Raw genomic sequence first — 24213 nt, 5'->3', positions numbered from 1 at the left:
TCCCATAACCCAGAGATCATGACCTGAGCTGAAATCAAGAATCAGACCCTTAACTGACTGTGCCACCGAGGCACCCCCAAATGCATACCCTTTTTAATTAAAGCAGTCTGAAACTTCGGCATGAAGAATATTGTGTTTCATAGCATTTACACTTTTGCCAAATACTCAACAATTTCTAGGTGAGGAAGAAAGTCTCACAGATAGTAGATGGAGGCCAAGCTTCTTAGGTTACAGTTTTGTTGTACTCATGTACATCATGTACTCATGTACATGATGGAACACTATAAGGTGTTTCTAGAATGTTATATAATATATAATATGTTACATATTATATATAACAATATAGTTATATATTGACTGAAAACAAGTCTTTGTGAGAATTCACAAGAGGAGTACAAAGCACTGAAATTCAGAAAGAAATGTGTCTGAGTTGGCATTTTTGTTCCCCCATAACAATTGTCATAGATCAAATCTGCCTGATATATCTTGTTTCCTTTTCTGGTCTCTCTCCTAATAACATCCTCACCCAAAGTCTGTGAAGGGAGTCATTCCCCAGTAATTTATATGGTGGTATGTCTTTTCTATTTCTTTTCTTATGTAAATTTATATTTTGAGCCTCAGCTTTTATCCCAGGATAGAATTTTCCTTAACCTTTCAAAATACACTGTGAGGGATTTAGGGGAGAGGTTTATGGGGAGAGGTGAGGCCATGACCTCTTTCTTGAAATTATACTATGTGGACAAGATTTTAGCATTATCATGGAACAGCCTAGTCACAGAGTGGCCATTTCCAAATTTGGACAAAAATCACAGCAGTTATCTACTGTGGAATTCCTCTTCATGAAAATGTGAACAGTGAATAAAGCATATCCACTTAGAATGGTCATAACTTCTTAGAGTGGGGCATTCTACTTACAAGCTAAGTGAGTTACTTATAGGTTCACACAAAGACATCATTTTTCTAGTTACACACATGAAATCTATACATTTAATTCTCTTCAGAACAAACTTTTCTCTCCAGGTTTTAAGGTGATTATTTCCATGATTGCAAAACATGCACCAGTGACTTTACTGGAAGGCCAATGTTTTCACAAGTATACACAAGTTTGTGCAAAGGAATTCTGGCCCTTCAAGTTTCCAATCTCGTGGATCAGGCTGTGCTTGTGAAGTTCTGTCTTTGGGGATTGTGAGAAACTGGCATATTGGATTCTTTGAAGGAACAATTCTGGCCTTGGGTTGGGTTGTGAAGGCATACTACTTTTAGGTAAGATAGATGCTTCCAAAATTAGTCATTTGGAGTTCCACAGTGGGAGTCATGTTTTTCTTATTAATTTCCATTAGATCTTCAGGAGGTGTAATTTCTATTTGGCACTGGCTCTACATCATTGACTTTAAGCCTCTCTTCCTCTCTTCCTTTTTTGTTAATTCATTCAGAATTTTTAAATAAACACTTACTTGGAGAAGCACCATTAAAGTGATTCTGTGGCAAATTATTTAGAAACTCTAAAGAAATATTTTAAGTTATGAATATCCTCCTATTTATTAATGAATTTGGCAGAAATATATTCCTATAGGCTAGACTCTTATAAAATGGTGGCACACTCATCTGTCCGGCAAGCTGCATTCATCTGCCACTCCTCATATTTTCCTCAAAATACTAAATGATATCATATGTGCTCACTCTGCGTTTCCTAAAGAACACATTCTCATTTAAAGGCAAAATAAAAACACAATAGTAAAATAAAACACATGCAGAGAGCAAAACAAATAATTTAATTTGGCTGCACACATTTCTCAATGTTTAAACGTTTTCTTAAGCTGGAGTAAAAAAAAAAAAAAAACAATAGAAAGGTAATACAAGAAGGACCTATGACTCAGACTGGTTAATTGTTCACTAACTGGCTAACTATTCACCTGGATGGATGCATCCTGTTGGACATGCAGCTTGATGAGATTTCCTAGACTGTGTGTACTTAGGCTGAATCACATGACTCCTTCTGGCTGATGGAATGTGAGCAGAAGAGATCTGTGCCATTTCTGGGTCTGGCCCCTAAATAATACAAGGGCAGCCTCCAATCTCTCTCTCTTAACTGGTTGGTTGGCTGGATACGAAGTGTCCTGTGAGGGACTCTGAGTTCCAGATGACCCTGAGGGCTAGGGGGTGATGGGGCCACCAAATAGAGGAAGCCTGGATTCCTACGTCATCAAGTGAGAAACTGCCACCTGTCCATGGAATATGAATGAACTTTACTGCATAAATCATGTATTCTACTTATTATATTAAGTTACCAGGACTTGGGGTTGTTTGTTGCAGCATTTAGCTTGACTCAACCAACAGTTTCTTAGTGACCATTTAGGCCAGAGATGAGGAACTGGAGGCCTGCAGAAAGAAAACAACTTTCTCCAAGTTGTATGTATTGAGTGTAATGCCTAGATTCATTTTCTTTTTGACAGAATCCTCTTTTGGCTTTTCATTCTTTTCCCCATATACAATGCTAACATTTTGTCCTATCAAGATGAAAGTGTGACTAATAAAAGAAAAAAACGTAAACTACAACCTGGAATACAAATACACTTCGTTAGCCCTAGTCAGACATGGGACTGTATGAATCCTGGCAAAATGCAGTGACACAGATCGGTGACCATATGCTCTGCTTTTAAAGAACTTAATCTTCTGGGTGGAACACATAAGTGGGATTACCACATCACTAAAAGCTTAGCGTCTTGCAGATGTTCATCTCAGAATTTTTCCTTAATCATTTTCCTCAATGGCGTGGAAACCAAATCCTTTAAATCCCAATTCATTTCACAGAACTGTATCTCCATGAATCCCTCTGCCCTTATAGAGTTGTCATTAGTACTGCATGCTGGCCTGCCAATTCATAATCTTGAGGTACTTCAATTTCCCCCCTAACTTGGCATCTTGTTTGCTTCCGGTTTCTGACTACTTGGCTACTGTTCCCTTCAGTTAAAGCCACCACTCTTTTGGCATCCCAGGATGCTAGGTTTAAACGGTGAGCAAATAGATGCCTTCAATCTGATGAACCAAAGGCCTCCAGATCTGCCTGCCGAGCACAGTCTGCGCTGTAGTGTAAGCAGACTGTCTCTACCATATGTCATCGTCTCTGCTGTCTACACCCTTTTGGGGAACTTCACGGGAAAAGCACTATTAGAGATGTTTATCCTGGGATTTTGTAATTTGTTTTTAATTTTAATTTAATTTCTACCAACTTAGCTCATTTAGAACAGTTTTAATTATACCACCCACAGACTCTGTGTTGTATCAATTGAGTTTGGGTTTGGGATTAAAGGGCTAACTGAAGAGATGTTGTACATGCCCAAGGATGACCTGTGAAATATTATTAGACTAGCTGAGTGCAAACAGTGAAATATATACTATAGTAAAACATTCAGGATTATTCTAACAAGACCCAAGAAATCCAATTCTTGAATTAAAAAAACAAAATAAAATTATGTTTTCAAAAAATCCTAATATACAGAGGTAAAGTATTTGCAGATTGATTGAGAAATGTTAAAAATATTGTTTCTTTTATCTGTATTCTTTTTGTTATTGTTGTTAGGGGGAGGGAGAGTGAGTGAGAGAGATGGGGGGAGGGGCAGAGGCAGAGGGAGAGGGAGAGAGAGAAGTCCAAGCAGGCTCTATGCCCAGCACAGAGCCCAATGTGGGGTTCAATTTCATGATGGTGAGATCATGACCTGAGCCGAAATCAAGAGTTGGATGGTGAGATCATGACCTGAGCCAAAATCAAGAGTTGGATGCTCAACCGACTGAGCCACCCTGGCACCCTCTTCACCTATATTTTAATCCTCCTCCATAACTTTGTATATATACATATACATATATATATATATATGTATATATATACACACACACACACATAAAGGAAGTGCTGAGAACATTTTATTTCAATTGATAAGAAGGCCTCCAACTTCTTACAAGGATGAAATTGAATCTGAAAAGAATTGAAATACTATTTTGTACATCTGAAATGATCATGATTTACTTGTAAACATGGAATGAAGGAAGGATGAAGAACCATTACATGTATAGAAGATTGAAAAGCATGTACTTGAGTGGGAAGGTGTTCTCTGAGTGCCAGTTGGTGACCAAAGGGTTATTAATAGGTGGATGGATTTATGAGCAAATGAAAGCACAAATACTAAGGGAAAGGACAACTCAGATGGCCAAGCTACAATAGTTCTGCCGTCTTACTCATCCTCTTGTTAATGAGATGTCTTTCCTGAAATATTTAGGCACAGTAGGTTTTTGATGAGACAGGACGAGTAATAGCATTAAGGTTAAGAAGATTAAAGTGATGTTATTCTAGAAATTCAGTATAGCTCCTGCTGTACGTCAGGATGACTGAAGGAAACCAACTTCTTTTAGGAGAATTATGTTCTGATTTGTAGCAGAGTGCTTTAGTGGACAAATGTACAAGGCTGGGATTCAGAATACCAGCATTTGACTCAATCTTATACTATCTGATTCTTTCACTAATTCTGTAATCTCAGGCAGGATACTGCTGGGACACTCAGTTCCTTCATCTGTTAAGCAAGGATTCAGGGGGTGATGCAAGGACTAAAAATTAAATGGAAGGAGGTAATGTAAATAAACTCCCTTGCTCCTGATACATACTTAATAAACATTAACATCCTCTCCTCATCAGCAGATGTGCTACTAAATATGCAGTCGACAAGAGAAATTAAAACATGGTGAAAGATATTTTGATATTTTGACTGAATCCTATTTGAAACACATACTTGGAATGGTTGATGGAAAACTTCATCCCAAAGTAAAAGTCTGCTTTGTGCAAAGGGATTATTCTAACTCCTTTAGGTATACCATTCACTTAAGTTATATACCTAACCAATGACTGGATTTTTAATTCTGTGAATGAATACATTTTCTTTGCCTTTCCCTTTAAGTCACTTATAATCAAAGGAAAATCTGAGTTTTAATACATAGTACTTAAAATCCCTTCCAGCTCCAATATTTTATTATTCTGTGGATATGGAAACATATATATGTATATATAGTTTATATAACTATATATAACTTTAACATATATATAAACTAAATTCCAATCAATATTCATCAAGCCCATACCTTGTACCAGCAGTTTTACTAGGAAAATGATTACAATGATTAATAAAATATAGTTATGGCTCTCAAAGAATTTATATGTATACAATTGAGTTCTCCGCTTATAATTTGGTTGAGTTCCTCAATGACTTATTTTTAAAAAACTTTCTCATCAAAGTATAACATATGCAAAAGCATGCACAAATAAGAAGTGTACAGTTTGAAGAATTATCAAAAAGTTCTGTGGTTCATTTTCTCTTAATGTGTGAAGCCTGTTTTCCCATGGAAACATGTTTTCCCATGAATGCTCCATTAACCTAAAATACAGCTTGCATTCACTGCTCATAGGATTAAAGGACACAGGAAAAATGTATAACTTTGTTTTGATGGATAAACTTCTACTACATTGTCACTGGGTTTAGGATTCAGGTGGCATGGGACTGAAGTTGTAGTTCCTGACCTCATTTGCTGAAGGATTGGGCCAGATTTTACCACTTTTTTCTTTAATTAGTCTTCCTACTTAGTACCTGAACTTAGCAATTAATCTCCAAGAATACTATAATAGTAACAGAAGGCAATGTTTGTAAAGTGCTTACCATATAGCTTTGTTCACAGGAGCTATTATACTATTAGCAGCAGCAACATCATCTTCATGTCACAGAACCTTGTCAAGAGGGTGGGTTCTGTTACCCTAGTCTACAGGAGAACTTGAGGGCAGGCTCCAGACTTTGATGGTAGCTTAAACAACCATCAGAAGTGCAGTGGGGAATGTAGGGACCTGAGTAACACCAGTAGGGCAGGTTTGAGGATTCTAGGTGAATGCACCCTAGGTAGTTTTTTATTCTCAAGGAATGTGCATAAATTGACTCCTGCCTATGTGTGTGTGTGTGTGTGTGTGTGTGTGTGTGTGTATGCAAATCTGACACCTTTTATTTCAGGCTGAACATCTGCTGCTCCCTGCAGGATGGAAGTAGCCAAGAAAGTAAGGAAAGAAAGACTTTTTTTGTCTTGTTTATGAGATGGCAGGTGGCCTTTTATCCTCTGACTTTTCCAACTCAGCTAACCCCTGCTTTCCCCCAAGGAGTTTAAAAATCTAAATGTTCACTGTTCAACTTGCAAACACAAGCTGAAATACCCAGATGTCCTCAAATGTGGCTGATCTCTTTGTAGGATATGCCTCATGCTGTTTGACTGACAAATGGTTACACCAGACAGAATCCAGAAGAGATGATACAAGAGCCCGCTCAGGGTGGTTTAAAGCTTTTTATGTGTTCTCTACTTTATTTGTTTTTATTTTTTGTATATGTTTAAATATTTTGTTCTAAGAAAATGTTGCTGAGATATGATTGCATAACCTGCAATGATGTGATTCTCCACAGTTCATACAATACTGGCTTTGGTTCATTTGTCCAACAGCTACCCCTGACCACCCACCACTTTTCTGGATCTTTCTTACCGTAATTCTTCAGTCCATGAGTTGCCATGGAAACCACCATATTACTAGAGTGTGATCTCTCTTCATCATTGACCCCCTCACACAAACACTCCCACACACAATAAATGATGAAACCTGAGTAGGCACTTGACTTGAGCTGAACCACTCAGTCTTCCTACAGGAATCTAGAATTGACTAAAAGAGTTCAGCTTAATCCGCTCCCCCCTTGAGTTGAGGAGCTGCTATCTGCAACAATTTCTTGCCATTTGGACAAGGAAAGAAAGACGGCATGATGACCAAAGGAAAGATAAATGGAGAAGCAAGGAAAAGTGAGAAATGTGGAGAAAATCCTAACCTGATTATAAGAATTCCTGAGATTCAGGTGTGTGTATGTGTGCATTTGCATGTATGTGTGTGCGCGTGTACTTTATTTAATCCTATAAGATACTTGGAATCCTTACAATAAATCTCCTCTGCTTCTGATGCTCTATTTGAGTTGGATTTTTGCTGCCTATAGTCAATGTCCTTATTCTAAGTTGCCTCCAAACTTACCAGGATCCTCAGGCTGGCCCTTGTGCCAATGCCCCACACTAGCTCTATCCTAAAATTAGAATTTTAAAAAGAATCAGTCTGTACTTTGAGAAGAGGTGAAGAGTAACCCTTTTTCTTCTTAGGAGTATGGAGCCTTCATCTCTCTGAGGCAGGGGACTAGGCAGGAGCAAGAGAACTTCAAGGTAGAGTGGAATATAAACTTAGAATCCAGTGGAGTCCATTCCACCCTGAGGTCTTTCAGGGGAAAACAGGGACAAAACTAATAGTAATGGAGGGAATGAAGCAGTAAGCCTGCGTAATCGCTAGAAGAAAAGAAGACACGGAGGGTCTTTTTACTGCAGTCAGAGCAAGTAAGATGTTCATTAAGTGCCAGAAGTCCAACAGCCATCATCATTTACGGAAAGCCATGAACATAATAAACATAACGCTGGGCCCTGGGGACACTACCTGAAATGTGATCTTTTCCTTCAAGGTAATGTTTGCTGCAACTTCTGAATCCACTGAAAGATCAGTATGAGAAAAGTTTCAGAACAGAAATATACTGGGTAGGTGCAAGTAAAATTTCTAGGCCATTATTTACTGAGCTTTTTCCACCTTATCTGATACCATTGTAAGCACCATAAAAGTGTATGATACATAAAACAATTCACCAGAAAACATTTCTTGCAGGAAAAATATTTTAAAATATACACTGACAAACAAAACACCTGTTGCTTCTCCGATAGCAAGGAAAGCTGACATGATCAAATAACATGTGAGTCCTTTAATACGCAATTTTCAAAGAACAAATATCTCAAAAAGGTGCAGAATTAATTATGTTCTCTTTTTACACAAGACTGAGCTAGCAGATGCACACCTACACTCAGGCTACTATTGAAGAGCTAAGTATCTAGGTTGTCGGATATGATTTTTAAAATTAGTACCATTTGGTAAATCATTTTCAGGAAAATTGCTTCCAAGTAGCCCAATCTTATTTCAGTCTGAAATGGGTACTAAATTTAAACCAAGTCCCTCCTTTGGAAATAGCTCTCTTTTCAGTACAATCTTGAATTAAATTGTAATATAGTCACATCGGTGGCAAGAGATGTTGGTAAATCACAGATTTCACTTGAAAGATCTATTCAGCCTTGTTGTTATCTAAGTGAGGAAGCAGAGTCAAACCTCATGGATATAGTACAGCTTAAGTATTTAAGAAACTGTCCAGTGTCAAGTGACCCAATGGACACATTTCAATACAACTTAGGAATTAGATGCTTTTATCAGTGTTATTTGTGTTTGAGATAGGGGCTGCCTACTGAAAACTCAAACAAAATAAAGATTCACCTCGGCATATTAAAGGCATGGGGGTCTAGACTCAGAAATATAAATTCACATTCAGATACCACTGAAGCTAATGCTAACTAAGGAATATGAGATATACTCAACCAGATTCCACCATACACATTAGAGACCCTATATCTCACAGTTAACCATTAAGTAAGTGCAACAGATCTGTGTGTTATGTTTTGATGAAGTATTTTATAAACATAGATAAGCTGCTTTGCTAGACCTAGAATTTTCCATGTGTAAATTCATTTCACCCAGGAAGTTTGTAGTCTCATATCCTAGACAATAAATGTGAAGTGAATAACAGTCCAGAATGACATAATGGTTAAAGGTATTGATTCTTTACTTTCTGGGGGTTTTAGTGTTGTAAGAGTTCATCTATTTCTACAGAAAATACATGTGTGAGTTTAGATTTGAAGGCAGATCCTTTTTCATCTTAAGACAACTTACTATACCAAATTACTTGGAGGAATTACGTTATCTATACTGCAAGAGGGTTTTTTTTTTTTTTTTTAAATTCAGCTTAAATTCCTCCTATGGCTTTTGAAAACCTCTCATCTTAAATTTAAGGGAAGTGAAAAGTAGTATTTCCAATTTAGCTATTCTTTCAATTTATTCTTTTTAGTATTACAAAAAAAATTGATACTTTCTTTGGCTTTGTTACCTCTTAGGAAAGTAATTCTGAATTCTCTTAACTTTTCATTTAATTTTATTTTTAAGTAAGCCATATGCCCAAAGTGGGGCTTAAAATCATGACCCCAATACCAAGACTCATATGCTCTACCAACTGAGCCAGCCAGGTGCCTCAGATCAAGGTTGTAGGGAACTAGGATGTTAAGAAATGAGGTTTTAAGTAGCTATGAGAAGTCAGCACCTCAACCACTCAAGTATGACCACATACGTCCAAGTGGAAAGAAGCTGCTGGAAGAGCATGTCCTCAGGGGCTCCCTTGTCTCTGCCTCAGGAGCCTTCTCTGAACTTTGCAGTAGCCTCTTGTGCTGTATTGGAGATGGGTAGTCCAGGTCCTTCACCTAGATAGGTCACTGACCCTCAAGAAACTGGAGAAATACCCCTTTCTTTATTAAAGAAGTAGGAATTCTTTCTCTACCTTTCAGAACGAGGAATATTAATGACTAACAAAATGCTTCCACAATATGGGTTAGTCAGAAGAATAGTTCCTCTCAGGGAAAAAAAACCCTAGAATATTGCAAATATCTGGGGCAAAACTCAAGGCGGCCGATCGAGACTTTTGTTGTTACTGAACATTATGCATGCTCTGGCTTGCCTTTCAACAATCATTCCTATTAAATCATTTGTGCCACTGACACATCTAATGAAGTCATATTCGTGACCAGCTTAATCCCAAGATGCAGGGTAGTACCTATTTTGTTAGGAAAGCTCTTTGTATAAACTGAGACACGCAGCAAATATCTAATTTCATAAAATGCTCATTATGCTTTCAGTGTATCAATCTTTGGCTTGAATCCTTTTATGCATATTTAGTAATTTTAAGATAGACTATTTTGGGTACTGTTTGACAAAAAGATTTCTCTTAAGCAAACTCCCTAGCAAGCAAGTGGAATAGTAAACAGTTACAAACACAGCAAACTCTGAGCCATATATTCTATCTGGAAATCTTTAAATTCTGGAGAAATCATGCATCTGTAGCTAAATAGTATATCACTAAAACTGATGCTTGTTATAAGCGCATGAAAATAAACAAGAAAGAAACTGAATTAAAGGAGGTCATCTATAAACAATACTTTCCTAAAATGTTGATAACCAACGCCAGGCTTGATTTCTACCTAATTATTTAATTGTTCAACTACTGGCTGAATAACCATACCTTATTCATTCAGGGACTTTTACAAGTGAAGTCATGACATGTGCTTTTACTGTTATAAATGATCCTGAGGATCCATGTTTTAGGTCTCAGCACTAATTAGAAGTGAGACTTACATCACTCTCATGACCTTCTCGAAGGTTGTATGTGAGGTCATGCTGAATGTCTTCCACAAACTTGTGAGCATACTCTGGGTAAAGGTCTAGCACTTCAAAGAGTCCTTTGAGGATGATGCACTGAAGATCACAGTAGGTTAAAGCCTTCACATCTGCGTTGGTCTTGATCACTTGGTCCTTAATTGATAGATTTGCTCCAATTAAGTCCCCTTTCCCTTGAAACAGTGAAAAAAGAGACATGTCACTTTTAAACAAAAGCAAGCTGGGACTGGAGACTTCATTTGACTTACAGGCTTCACTTCTCTGAGATGACTCTGCAAAGAAAAAGAAACCTTTATCTTGGCAGTGTTGATATTTGGGGTCTGGCAATTCTTTGTCATGGGAGGGGGCTTTCTGTACACAGTAGAATGTACATATTCCCAATCCCCCAGTGGTGACAACCAAAAATATCTTCAGGCATTGCCAAATGTTCCCTGGCGAGGCAAGACTGTTCCTGGTTGAGAGCAGTGGTCGAGGGGATAAAGACTAGGAGAGCCAGAGAGGGTCGAGGGGATAAAGACTAGGAGAGCCAGAGAGGGGATAAAGACTAGGAGAGCCAGAGACAGCAATTGTCATGCATAGATGACTCCAGACAACCCCTCATGGCATTCAACAAATAACTTCAAACAAAGCAGTTGACATTTTTGTCACAGTTGCCTCAACTGTTCAAGAGAAATGATAATGGCTCCAGTTTTTTTTGTAAGGCTCTGTATCATATCCTGAAAATGTCTATTAATAATTTTGATTCTAACACAATAATTGTCCTCATCATCAGCTTGCTAACATACTCAGGTTGTTTTATTTACCTCTGAACATGTCTATCAGACAGGATGGCAAGGAGAGAGAAGGTGGCCTCCTTCCATCTCCTCAGAACTGGGGGGCAGAGAGAAGTATTAGACATGATGGACACTGAATGTACTAAATGAAAATATAAGACACAAGCTATACTTCTAACACTCTCTAACAGTGTAAAAGGCCAATTTTCCCATTAAAAAAAAAAAAAAAAGCAAAGAAAAGAAAAGAAAGAAAAAGAAATCAAATAAATGAAAACTATGTGCTCTTGGCTTGCACCACTGTAAGGAGAGAGACTTACCACCACTTTGTCATCTGTGCCCGACCCACTCCCAGCACCTTCTGGTATTTTGCCTGCGGAGTCTCTATCAGTCTTAGGTTGGATTCGCCTGCCTGGGAACTAGCTGGCTTCCTTGAGTTTGCTGATTAGATAATACTAGATGATGTATTTGAATCTTTAAAATATTTCAATTGATTTGAATCAGTTTAGCTTAGCAGGAAGGCGAGCATAAATATAAGTGTTGATTGCACCTTCAGATTGATTTTAGACACAGCCATTAATTCACTCGGCATCCATGTGAGAAACATGAAAGAAAATCCATTCAATCATCAGACAAACTTAGGTTAAACACTGAAGTAATATGACCTAAGTTCACAGAGGACACTGGCATGAGATTCATGGCTACAACTTTGGAATTTCTTTGCTTTGTCCTCCTGCCTGTGCTTTAAATTTTATTATTTTTTTAATGGCCACTTTACTCTGTCTCACAGGGAATCAACAACCAACAACTGATCAGCAGAGAAACCACCAAACAAATAATATCTTTGGAATGGTATACAGCAAATTGCCCTGTCCCACATTCGGTTATTTTTTTAACTTATAAATTGTTATTTTTTTATCGTGCTCAGCATTTCTGGAAGGAAAGTATCTGACCTATAGCAGGCTTCAATAAAATTCTGTTTTATTGAATTTCACAGTAAAAGGAAACATGCCAAATTAACCATGAATACTTGAAATATTCATAAGTATATAAAAGATAAAAATTGAACATTTAAAAATTATTGAATTACATCTAAGTATTATCTTTGAAATAACATTAAATTCAAACCTTGAGGCTGAGCCTATTTGACCAAAGAAAAAAGGGACTAAAATCTATACTTACAGTTCTAAGGGAATATACAACTACATGGTGCTAGAGAATTCAAGTTGTTTTTGTTGTCACCGATACTGCTAAACTTGGCAATTTTGTTTCTTACATGTTTTATTAGAAATCTAAATTGGGGGGATCCCTGGGTGGCTCAGCGGTTTAGTGCCTGCCTTTGGCCCAGGGCGTGATGCTGGAGACCCGGGACTGAGTCCCACATCAGGCTCCTGCATGGAGCCTGATTCTCCCTCTGCCTGTGTCTCTGACTCTCTCTTTCTCTCTATGTCTGTCATGATAAATAAATAAAATCTTTAAAAAAAAAAAAAGAAATCTAAATTGATGCTCAAAAACTCAAAATTGGGTACCAATGCAAGATGTAAATATACCATCTGCTCTGCTTTTTTGCCTTTTTAAGATTTTATTTATTCATGAGAGACACAGAAACAGAGACACAGGCAGAGGAGAAGCAGACTCCCTGCAGGAGCCCGATGCGGGACTCGATCCCAGGACCCGAGGATCACGACCTGAGCCAAAGGCAGATGCTCAACCACTGAGCCACCCAGGGATCCCAGATGTAAATATACCAGGATGCTTTGAATCTAGTAAATTTTGAAATTTGTATATCTCAGGAGAGTTTGTCATGATGTAGTGTCTTGCTACAAAGAGTGTTTATATATTCTGTTAAGCAACTGCTGTTTAGAACGACTTTAGGGTCATCACACATTCATACTTTGGATGACCATAGCATGACTATTTAAGCCACAATGACCCCAGCTATAAAAGCAACATCAACATCTTTCTAAGCTTGGCACCATAGAAAGAATTCCAGTGTATTTTTCATTTAATGAGTATTTATGAAGCACTGACCTATGTACCAGACCTTGTGTTGAGCCTTGGTATGTGTACACTGGTAAATAACAATGTGGTCCTACCTTCACTGATTTTATGGTCTTGTGAATTTCTTACTATCTAGATTTAGGACCTTGATATAAGTTTCTTAATTAGTCTAGGTCTCAGTGTCCTTATTTCTAAAGAAGAGAAGGATTTCTATGATCTCTTTCTCCATTTTTCAGAATTCTATTATTGATATTTGCTAACTAGTGAGTCTTCCACAGGCAGTGGGATATGGGGGGTGTGTGAGGCAAGCTGATGGGAAGCATCTGCAAATTATCCAGGTTAGAGCCATAACATGTTTAATTATAATTAAGCAGACTAATACCATCTGTGAAGAGCACATTTATCAGTGCTTTGTCATTTTCTTTTAAACATCAGTGAAGAAATTGGTAGAAAAACATAATTACCAGGACATGAAATGGAAGTGCACAAGGCAAACAAATTCTATCCCCATAACAAATCCTTGATTCTATGTCAACCGCCTCCCCAGGCATCAGATTAAGAAATGCCTTCGTGTATCGACTGGACAACTGAGTTGCTTGAATAAGTTACGGCTTGACAGCTGTTTGGTGATCCTTCTTCCCTACAACATTATATATTAATTCATTTTGTTGGCAGAGTGAATGTGTATTAAATATCTAAAGATCAAATGTGAAGCCATGTGCTTACATTTATTAAAGTCAGTATTGCTTTTAATTGGCCCTATATGACAATATTACCACAGGGGAAGTAAAATACCCAATCTCCATTGAAATAATGTTAACCAAAAAGATAGAATATTAGTAGTTTGTTATCCTTGTTTGGGTTTAGTCCCAATACCACATACAAGCATTTAGAATGGTCATGTGACAGTTTGCATTTAAACCATTTTTCGTGTTCGACACAGTAGAAATGAAGATGTGAAAATGTTAATTATGAAAATCATAATTCATGGAGGAAATTGGGGCCAAGAGCATAAGGCAAAGGATTAAGCCTTTCAGATGTGAGTAGAATTTTTTTCAATAAGAAAATCCAGTTGAATTATGTATTACAAACAATGCTAATCACCTAGAAGCCACTGAATTTGTACCTATTATGTTCTAATGTTATGGAGGTTGGCTTCATATTCCATTCCTAGAATTGTTGCTAGTTACTGAATGTAAAACACACCAAGATTATGGAAAAAAGAGATTATATATATTTAAACAAGTTATATTATTTTTGCTTACAAGCATATCAAACCATGTAGTTTTGGAAAAATAACTATATGCCCTTCTAAAGGAAGGCTATGTTAATAGGCAGGCTATAAAACTTACATGGTCTTAAGGAAGGCCATGGAAAATTATTTTATGATTAAAAGTAATTTTTGAAGCAAATTTAGAAATAACTGTAAATTTTGATTTAGAATCACAAAATAATAGAATGGTTGTTAACTTTGCCAAGTTGGTAGCAGGAGTTTTAAGCCTCACTCCGACACTGATAATGAACTGGCCAACCTGAAAATGAACTCTTTCGGTTGCTATCCTGTGCCTTTCTTAAAAAAAATTTTTTTTTTAATTTTAGTTAATTTAGTTAACATATAGTGCATTATTAGTTTCAGGAGTAGAATTTAGTGACGATCAGTTGCATATAATACTCAATGCTCATTACATCAAGTGCCCTCCTCAATGCCCATCATCCAATTGCCCTATCCCTCAACTTTGTACCTTCCCTCCAGCCTTTCTATTAAGGAGAAAAAACATGAGGATGAATCAAGAGTAGTACCAAAACTTTAAAAAGCAAGCCCTACCTTTCCTCTGGTAAGTGGCAAATTGAGTGAATATGAAGCAATGAGAAGCCTGTGGGTATTTCACTATTCACTAGCCTCCCCTTTCCACCTTTAATCAGGACTAACCATGGCAACCTAACAGGATAGTAGGATTTAAGTTGGATAATGGACATAAAACACCTGGCTCATATTGGGGATTCAATAAATATTAGTTCTCTTCCCTTTCCCAAATATAATCTGTCTTGAAGCTTATGACTAGAATCCAGTGAAAGCAGGCTTACAATAATTATATAGAATAGCAGGCATTGCTTAGAGGTGGAAAGAGAACTGGATATAGAGTCAAAAGACCTAAGTTAGCTTTGGCTTTGGAAAAACAGAGAAAATACCACTCCCATCTGTTTCTTTGTGTTAGGAAGGCTTAAATAAGAACCTGCACGTGAAAATATTTTATAAATGGTTAAGTGCTTTATAAATCTTAGTTCTTAAATTATATTAAAAATAAATTAACCTTTTTATATTAACACAAATTCTAAACATCGATATACTACATTGGTGTTCAAAATATATTTATTGTTTAGGTCACAACCTGACACATTCTTAGGCCCTCTGTAAATATTAGTTGAATGAACAAAAAAAAAAAACAAAAAAAAAAACAAGAGATAGTGATTTTAAAAGAATTACACAAAAATTGTGAGTAGGAATTTTTCTACATTAACTCTACACATCATCTTTTGTCAGCTGACCTTGTATTTTATTTTATTTTTTTTTAAATTTTTTTTAAATTTTTATTTATTTATTTATGATAGTCACAGAGAGAGAGAGGGGCAGAGACACAGGCAGAGGGAGAAGCAGGCTCCATGCACCGGGAGCCCGATGCGGGATTCGATCCCGGGTCTCCAGGATCGTGCCCTGGGCCAAAGGCAGGTGCCAAACCGCTGCGCCACCCAGGTGACCTTGTATTTTAATGAAAACCAATTGTATCTTAATAAATGGGAGTCAACTTTGTGGTATAAAATCTTTACAAACCATCCTATGAAATTTCTTTCAGGAAGTAAAAATAAAAAACCTTGAAAATATTGGATTAATGACTGCAGTGAGAGCTTATTCTCAATGCATAATAATTTTTGCACTATTTCTAGCCCAGATGAAATAATTTTTATGTTCTTCTCTGAATTTGTTCTCCACAGAAATAAAGAAATGCTCTCTTAAAATTGATCGGCTACTTCACCAAAAGGCAGCAAGTATCACGACTAATAATCTGGCTTTAAGAATAAAAAAGAACTGTGTTCATTTGCTTATCATGTTATTTGGAGAAATTAACTAAGATACTATTTATTCATTTGTAAAATGGGGTTAATATTCATACTGCTGGGGATGCCCAGGTGGCTCAGTGGTTAAGCGTCTGCCTTTGGCTCAGGGTGTAATCCTGGGGTCCCGGGATCGAATCCCGCATCGGGCTCCCTGCATGGAGCCTGCTTCTTTCTCTGCCTATGTCTCTGCCTCTCTTTTTCTGTGTCTCTCATGAATAAAATAAAATCTTTAAAAAAATATTCACCCTGCTGGATTTTTAACAAGAATGAAATGATATGTTGGATGTAATACTTAGCACAGGGTAAACTCAGTATGTGGCATAACAATAATAAATAATTGGCAAATGAAATCCATTTAAGAAATAATCCTAATTCCATATGTTCACCCAGAATTTCCTTACTCACAATAGCAGTATTCCGTTCCCCCACCATTTTCTCTTCTCAACTTATGCTCTAGGGTAAAATTTCTTGAGGTTTTTAAACTTAGACCCACCAAGAATAGCCAGCACCATGCTGTCTTTAAGAACTTCCATGGAGCCTGAGCATACAAAGTAGATGGCCTGCAAAGCATCTCCTTGACGAAGCAGATACTCCCCCGGAGCACAGAAAGAGGTTTTGATGTGTAGAGACAGAGACCTGAGGCAGCCCCGGCTGGCACATTCAAAAAGGGACAACTGGAGGATTTCCTTGTTCAAATGCATAGTGATGTCAGAACGCAGCTCGTCTGGAAAGTCTTTCAAAAGCTGTCAAGATGAAAGAAGAAATCAAGTTGGGTTAAGTCTAGTCTAATTTATTTACTCTGCAAGAGAAGAGGGATGTTTTTCCCACTGTTTGACCAACTAGTGTACAGAAGAGGAAATATATAGAACCCTGGGGAGATTTTTCAGTGACTGTGACCCCAGTTAGCTGCTACTATAAAATCAGCAGATAATAAGTCTGGAGAAATATGATACATTAATAAAAGACTCTAGAATGAAGATGTATGGCTTCTTGTGACTTAATTTTCACAAAGACTCTCACTCAGGAGAGAAGATATAGAATTTGGACCCACTGGTATTTTCCTCTGGCATCATGGTCATATCTGCACAAGCGGAGAAACCAAATCATCAATTAAAAGAGGGATTATAGTTTGATTGGGGCACTGTAGCACAGTTGATTATTATAGGATACCTTTCTTACGTGGTGATCTGGGGTATTCCTGGAAGTCCACAGATAATACACGTGCCAGAAGACATTTTCTTTTTTACTTTGTTGGTTTTAAAGGCACACAGTAACTTGGTTAATCTAATAATCCAACATTACACAATTTAATGGTCATAAGAATTGATTGGTTCCTCCAGAGAGGATCAATAAGAATGAAAGTCCACCTGATTGACCGAAGTAGCAAATTAATGTAAAACAATGGTCAGTCCAGAGTGTCATCATGAAAATGTAAGCCAAAGCCGATGAAAGAAGATGAACCAGGTTTCATGAGGGATTAAAAAATACAGGTAAAGAAGTTGGTGTGTACTTCACTTCTGAGGACTGCATTAGAGCACCTTGCTTTTACCTAAGAATATGTCCTTTCTGCCTGAAAACGTCAACATGAGAAATGAACATTACCTCATTTGAATCTATTCCATTGTTGACTGACCAGGTTGTTTGGAAATATTCAAGCATCCTCTGCTTGAGCTGCTGGGGCAGGTGATGGACCCGTATGAAGTCCTTCAGATCCTTAGTTCTAGTGTGATAGAGAGACCACCTGGAATACATCCTCTGTATGATCGCTGTCACGTTTCCAAACACCAAGGCATGCATTAAGGCTAGAGAGGACAACAAAGCATACAATGGGAGAGAAATATGATTGAGTAGCTCACCCCTTAAGTCTAAATTTACAGTTTATATATCCTGAATTCAGCAGAGTATGCTTATGTGGCCATGTTGATACAACTGTTTTGGTATGAGCATTTTGGTACAGCCACTTTGTCACAGAGTGGATCCTGATGCATTCACTTGAATCCATATGGCTTGATAAAAGTAAAAATATCTTCTAAAAATATTCAGTAATAGGTAAAATAGGCCCCTCTGACTCACAATCCACTAACTACTATTCTGGCTATGACCAACTTTTATTTTGTACTTTTTGCATCTATATTATTTTAATAGGTATAGTTTAATAGCCAAGATAAAATAATTTTGATATAATTTCATAAAAAGCTCTAAAGTTACAGTTCAATGGTTATCATAATAACAAATACATTTTAAAAATAAGTCTATTATAGAGGTACCTGAGGGGCTCAGTTGGTTAAGCATCAGACTCTTGACTTCGGCTCAGGTCATGATCTCAGGGTCAGGAGAGCCCTAATGGGCTCTGCCCTCAGCATGGAATCTGTTTGTCCCTTTCCCTTCCCCCTCCTACACATCCCCATCACTTGTGTGTGCATGCACACATTGTCTCTCTCAAAAATAAATTAATAAAATCTTTTTAAAAAATCTATTATAACTGGTTAACCTTTATTAGTCTTTTCCCCTAAGCCATCACTTAAAATTTGTTTTAGCATATTAAATATAACACATTTTTATTAATAAAGGTATAGAGAAAGTTGCTAGAAATGTAACTGAGGATTTTCTGAGCAATCTGAAGCTGAGATTAATATGGCTCCAATCGCCAACCTCACTTTAGCTCTGAGGTTACTTACATTTTAAGGAGATATCTGAAAACCTGGGACCATTAAAGAAACAAATGCATTCATAGAGAAAAACAGATATTCTGCTTAGAGTCATGTTGCCATTCTGAGAGGAACCAGGTTGGTACATATATATGCGATTCCTGTTTTAATGAGATTTCTCAGTTGGTATTTAATCCCCACTTTCTTGCTGACCCTTCCCCTTTCTCGAACCACCAACAGATTATAAAATAGAAGACAGTTCACAAGAATTCAAGAGTTGATGGGGCTTGGAGATGGGTCTTCTACTGAAAAAAAAAGTTATTTCTAGGAGTTATTCACCATAAGGAATGCCCAAGTATCTTAAAGTCAAGAAGGCAAGACAGGAATTTGTACTAAATAGTGATTAGCCAAACAGAACTGGAATGGTCTCTGCAGACACTAGCAGATAATCCAAGAAGGCCTTGAACCCACCCGGGGCTATGGCATTGGGAGAGTTGAGAGCCAGGTGTAGTTAGGTTTCTGGGCAGGTCAACTCTCAGTGATATTCAGAATTCACCCCTGATCCCCATCCTGGACAGGACTGACAACTCAGAGGTCGGGTGAAATCATCTGTTTCAACAGCTTTTGATAAAAAAAAAAAAAAAAAAGACTAAAAATTTAGTAGTTTGTCTATTAGGACCTATCAAAGTGTCCTTGTACCAAAATCTCAATGTCAAAGGAACTCAAGTTTCTCAGCATCAAAATGAATACATTAGTGCAAATGTGTCAACATATTACTGCATCTATCTTCCAGAATCTTCATTCTATTTCAAGACAGCCTCAAATAAAATTTTCTCTTTCCTCTACATTCCCCAGTAATTAGTGACCACTGGCATGTTAATTTCAATCTAATCTAATATTGGAATTAAAACTCTTTCAGGTTATATATCATCATTTCTCTATGGAAGATATGGTCATCATGCCTATAAAGATAAATGGTAATAATAAGGAAGCCCCCAACATTTTAGAAAAGTTACTAGAAAAGGCTAAATTTAGGGTCTATACACAGGAGGAGTATAATGTTGCAGAGAGAATATGGGCTTCAGAATCAGACACATCAAGATTTGAAACCTGACTTTGGCACTTCCTAACTGTGAACTTGGGAAGATGTTAGAAATCCCATGGATAAGTAAGAGTGGTAACTTATTCATATGACTTTTTTGATATTTAAAGAGTTAATATATATATTTTTAAAGTGCCTAATATTTTGTATGAAAAACAGTGGCTGCTCAATTTATGCTAATTTTTCCTGTGAGATTGGAAAGTGTAATGACGAATTTTCAATATGCCCAGTAGTGTAAAAATATGGGGAAAAGGACTCAGTTTAGGTTTTACAGCAATCTCTTAAATATTTAAGAGTGTTTGTTAATGGAAATAACTTCTTGATGAAAGAAATTCAAGAAATATTTCAAAAATGCTGGCTCCATACAAATGTAAGTATATATTCTCTCTACATTTTCAAAAATGGAATGTCTTACAACGGGTCAAAATTATTCCAAGAAAGATGTATACTGCCTAATAACTCACTATTGAATGGCTCTTGGTAAATTCTAAATAGAGTTCCATTCTTCTGCATGTTTTTTAAAGCACAGTAGTTCCTATGTCAAATACTTTGTTTGGAAGAAGAGACCTCTATTTATGGTAAACACTCAGCAAAGGAAGGAAACGATTCTGCTCCAACTCAAAGAAATTAAACACCAATTTCAGGCTCAGTTAATATACTTATGGGCTCACTGTTTGGAAGCCCTACCATCTGTAAAAGTATGTAATAGTCTTTCATGGAGATTAAACTGAGTACTGAGAACAATTTTATTTCATTTATTTTAACACTGCTTTCCTTAATTATGTGTATGATTTTAACTTTGCTTTGCTTAATTATAATGTGTGTAAAACACTTAAAGTAAGAGAAGTAATATGTTCAGATCATTTAGCATCCTAATTGTACATTATCAATAAAATGAATTACTGGATTAATTGTAGCATTCTAAGTGTTGTTGGAAAGTTCTAGTCTATTTTCGAGTCACCATAATTTCAGTTTCATTTCAGCAGCAGCAAATACTTCTCATTTAAGTAGTTAAATAAATAAAACCACAGATCCCTTAATTTTTCAGTTTCTAAAGTTATTTTGCCTCTCTGTCACTGGTTATCACTTTCACACTGGTGAAGAGTGTAGATAACTGTCAGGCCAAATCATTCCATCTGCTATGGCAGTTTAACTCAAGAACTGCAATATCCAGGTCAGTTTGGAAGTTATCATTCACTTTTTCTTTTCCTCCTAGCAAATCTGATGTATATAATTCTTAAAGTAGCATGCTAGGGCTGCTGCTGAGTGTGTGGGTGGCTCTTTTGCTTTGTATAATTGAGTTTTGTATAAAACGAATCCTGTAAAATCCTGTCTTAATATCAGGTCTTGGGAGGAACCTCCGTAATTGGGATCTCAGAAGAAAGTCAATAGAACTTAAATGAAAGTGCACTCTTAGAGGGGCTGCCTGGCTTTCTTTTTCTGTGTCTCCTTTTCTTCCTCTTCCTTCTCTTTTCTCTTCCCTCCCTCTCCTTTCTTTTTCTCCTCCCTCTCCCTTCCCTTTTCTCTCCCTGCCTCTTGGGCAGCACTGCTCTCCTGAGGTAGAGCATCCTTGCTGAGTTCGTCAGCCAACCACTTTGCAGTGCCTGCAGACTGTTTGCCCCTAATATAAAAGGAGACCAGAGCCCAGGCTTTGGGTAATCTTAGCTGCCCTCCTCCTCTCTCCCACCTACTCACTGACCTAGAATTTTCCCCTCCTGCTGGAGTACACTGGATTGTGGAGAGCAGATGGCGGAGAAAGCAGAGTGAGAACAATTTCCTAAACGACCTATTCGAATGGCAGTGTAGCCATCTTTAAAAAGCCTGAATTTGTGAACACCATAGCCCATATGGGGCCAATAAAATTCTGTCAGGAGAATATATATAGGATGAGAGGACCCAAGGAAAGCCTTAACTGTTAGGAATTTCACTTTACCTTTTTCAGGACAACAATGACTCATTTAAACGGGGCATGTCCTCAGGGATGAGCCACCTTCACTAGGAAGTTTTATCTGACCTCCGAGATTGAGCCAATGGACCCATCCATTGGGGCTTACTTATTAGGTGACTATGAGGCCGCTGTTAGTAAATCTGATAGAAGAGCCTTTATTTATTTTTTAATATTTTATTTATTTATTCACAGAGAGGGAGAGGCAGAGACATTGGCAGAGGGAGAAGTAGGCTCTGGTGGGACTCCGACCAAAGGCAGATACTCAACCACTGAGGCATCCAGGTGCCCTGATAGAAGAGCTTTTAAAGATATGGGAAAATGTTCTAATATATTTTGTTTAGCAGCAAAAATGATATGCAGAGTTAATGTAAATATTGTCAAAAAGAGGGTAATATATGTGTAAAAAGACTGAAAAGACTATCTTTGGTAATGGGATTTTATGTAATTTTAATTTTTGTGTGGACTTCTCAGTCTTTTCTAAATGTGCATTATAATAGGAAGAATTAAAATGGAAAAAGAAAGAACATCATCTGCCCAAGTTCCTATTTCCATTACTAAACTGTGAACTCCTCGAAGGAAAGTTATGTCTTAGTCATTTTTGTTTCCCCAGCATCTAGCACAGTGCCTGGCATAATTTAAGCATGCCATGAATATTTATGGAACTGAAGTGAACCTCTGGTCATTTGATATTTTGTTTTAAAAGTTTTGTAATCATGAGCAATTAGCTTAGAAAATATATTGTGAATAGTTCAGCCCCAAACACATCCTTTCACCCTCATCCCACTTCCCAAAGGCAATTTTTTTTTAAAATTTTTATTTATTTATGATAGTCACACAGAGAGAGAGAGAGAGAGAGAGAGAGGGGCAGAGACACAAGCAGAGGGAGAAGCAAGCTCCATGCCCCGGGAGCCTGACGTGGGATTTGATCCCGGGTCTCCAGGATCGCGCCCTGGGCTGAAGGCAGGCGCTAAACCGCTGCGCCACCCAGGGATCCCCCAAAGGCAATCTTTTAAAATTATTTATTTGAGGTCTTCTTGTGATCATCACCAATATTTTAGACAACTTAGTTTTACTTCCATTGGTTGAATCATCATGTTAAGACAAGACCTAAAAACAACCTGACATGAAAGGTGAGAACTCAGCTCACTGTTACCTACCTTCCCATCCCACACTTGGTAGTTACTATTTTTAGCTCATCTATTACAATTTTACAAGGCGATATTCATATCAATGACACATCAAGAAATTATACAAATACTAAATGTACAGCTTGCTTCTTAAAGCGTTTTACCCTCCTGATGAATAAACAGGATATTACCAGCACCCTAGGCCTTCCTTGTGTCCCCTTCACAGACACTAACCAGCCCCATTACCAAAGGTAACCTGTAGTTGTGAATTATATTGCAATCCATAAGCTTTGCCTACTTTTAAATTTTCTTTATTTTTATAAAATTTTATTTATTTATTCATGAGAGACACACAGAGAGAAAGAGAGGCACAGACACAGGCAGAGGGAGAAGCAGGCTCCATGCAGGGAGCCTGATGTGGGACTCGATCCCGGGTCTCCAGGATCACGCCCTGGGCTGAAGGCGGTGCTAAACTGCTGAGCCACCGGGCTGCCCTTAAATTTTCTTTAAACAAAGTCACACAATATGTACTTTTTGGTGTCTGACTTCTCTGCTTAGCATTCATTGTAAGATTCATCCATGTGGTTGCGTGATGTAATAGTTCATTCATTCTCATTACTGTATTGTATTCTATTGAATACTGGTTTCACGATTCATTTATTTATGTAATAGAAGCAACGATGCTTCTATAGACATTTATTGGTCTTTTGAAATATATATAAGTATTCTATTGGATATATACTCTCAGAAGTGGAATTGTTGAGTGGCAGAATACAAGTATGTTCAGTTTTGGTAAATATCAACAAAATTATTGTACCAATCGCACTCCCATCAACAGTATAGGAGAAGTCAAGGTGTTCCATATCCTCTCAAACCCTTGGGTTGACACTGTTTTTAAGAATAGCATTCTGGGCACTGGGCATCTGCCTTCGGCTCAGATCATGATCCCAGGGTTCTGGGATTGAGTCCTGAATCCTGCTTCAACCTCTCCCTCTGCCTGCCACTCCCCCTGCTTATGGTCTCTCTCTGTCAAACAAATAAATAAAATCTTAAAAAAAAAAAAAAAAAAAGAATAGCATTCTGGTG

At 37.4% G+C, this 24213-nt stretch overlaps 1 protein-coding gene across 1 annotated transcript in view; it reads right to left on the bottom strand.

Annotated features, from left to right (window-relative positions):
* Positions 1-24213, bottom strand: part of KCNH8 (potassium voltage-gated channel subfamily H member 8) — a 368594-nt gene that overhangs the window by 41426 nt on the left and 302955 nt on the right. Inside the window, exons 9-11 of the mRNA XM_072792921.1 lie at positions 17905-18104; positions 16796-17045; positions 10376-10590 (exon numbers count right to left, since the gene is read on the bottom strand). Coding sequence (XP_072649022.1) covers positions 10376-10590; positions 16796-17045; positions 17905-18104 — 665 coding nt within the window. The remainder of the gene's footprint in view (positions 1-10375; positions 10591-16795; positions 17046-17904; positions 18105-24213) is intronic.

This window comes from Canis lupus, chromosome 22 (genome assembly GCF_048164855.1).
Source record: "Canis lupus baileyi chromosome 22, mCanLup2.hap1, whole genome shotgun sequence".
In the NCBI taxonomy this organism is placed as follows: Eukaryota; Metazoa; Chordata; class Mammalia; order Carnivora; family Canidae; genus Canis; species Canis lupus.
The sequence above is the reverse complement of the archived record's forward strand: the minus strand, read 5'-3'. Positions and strand labels throughout refer to the sequence as shown.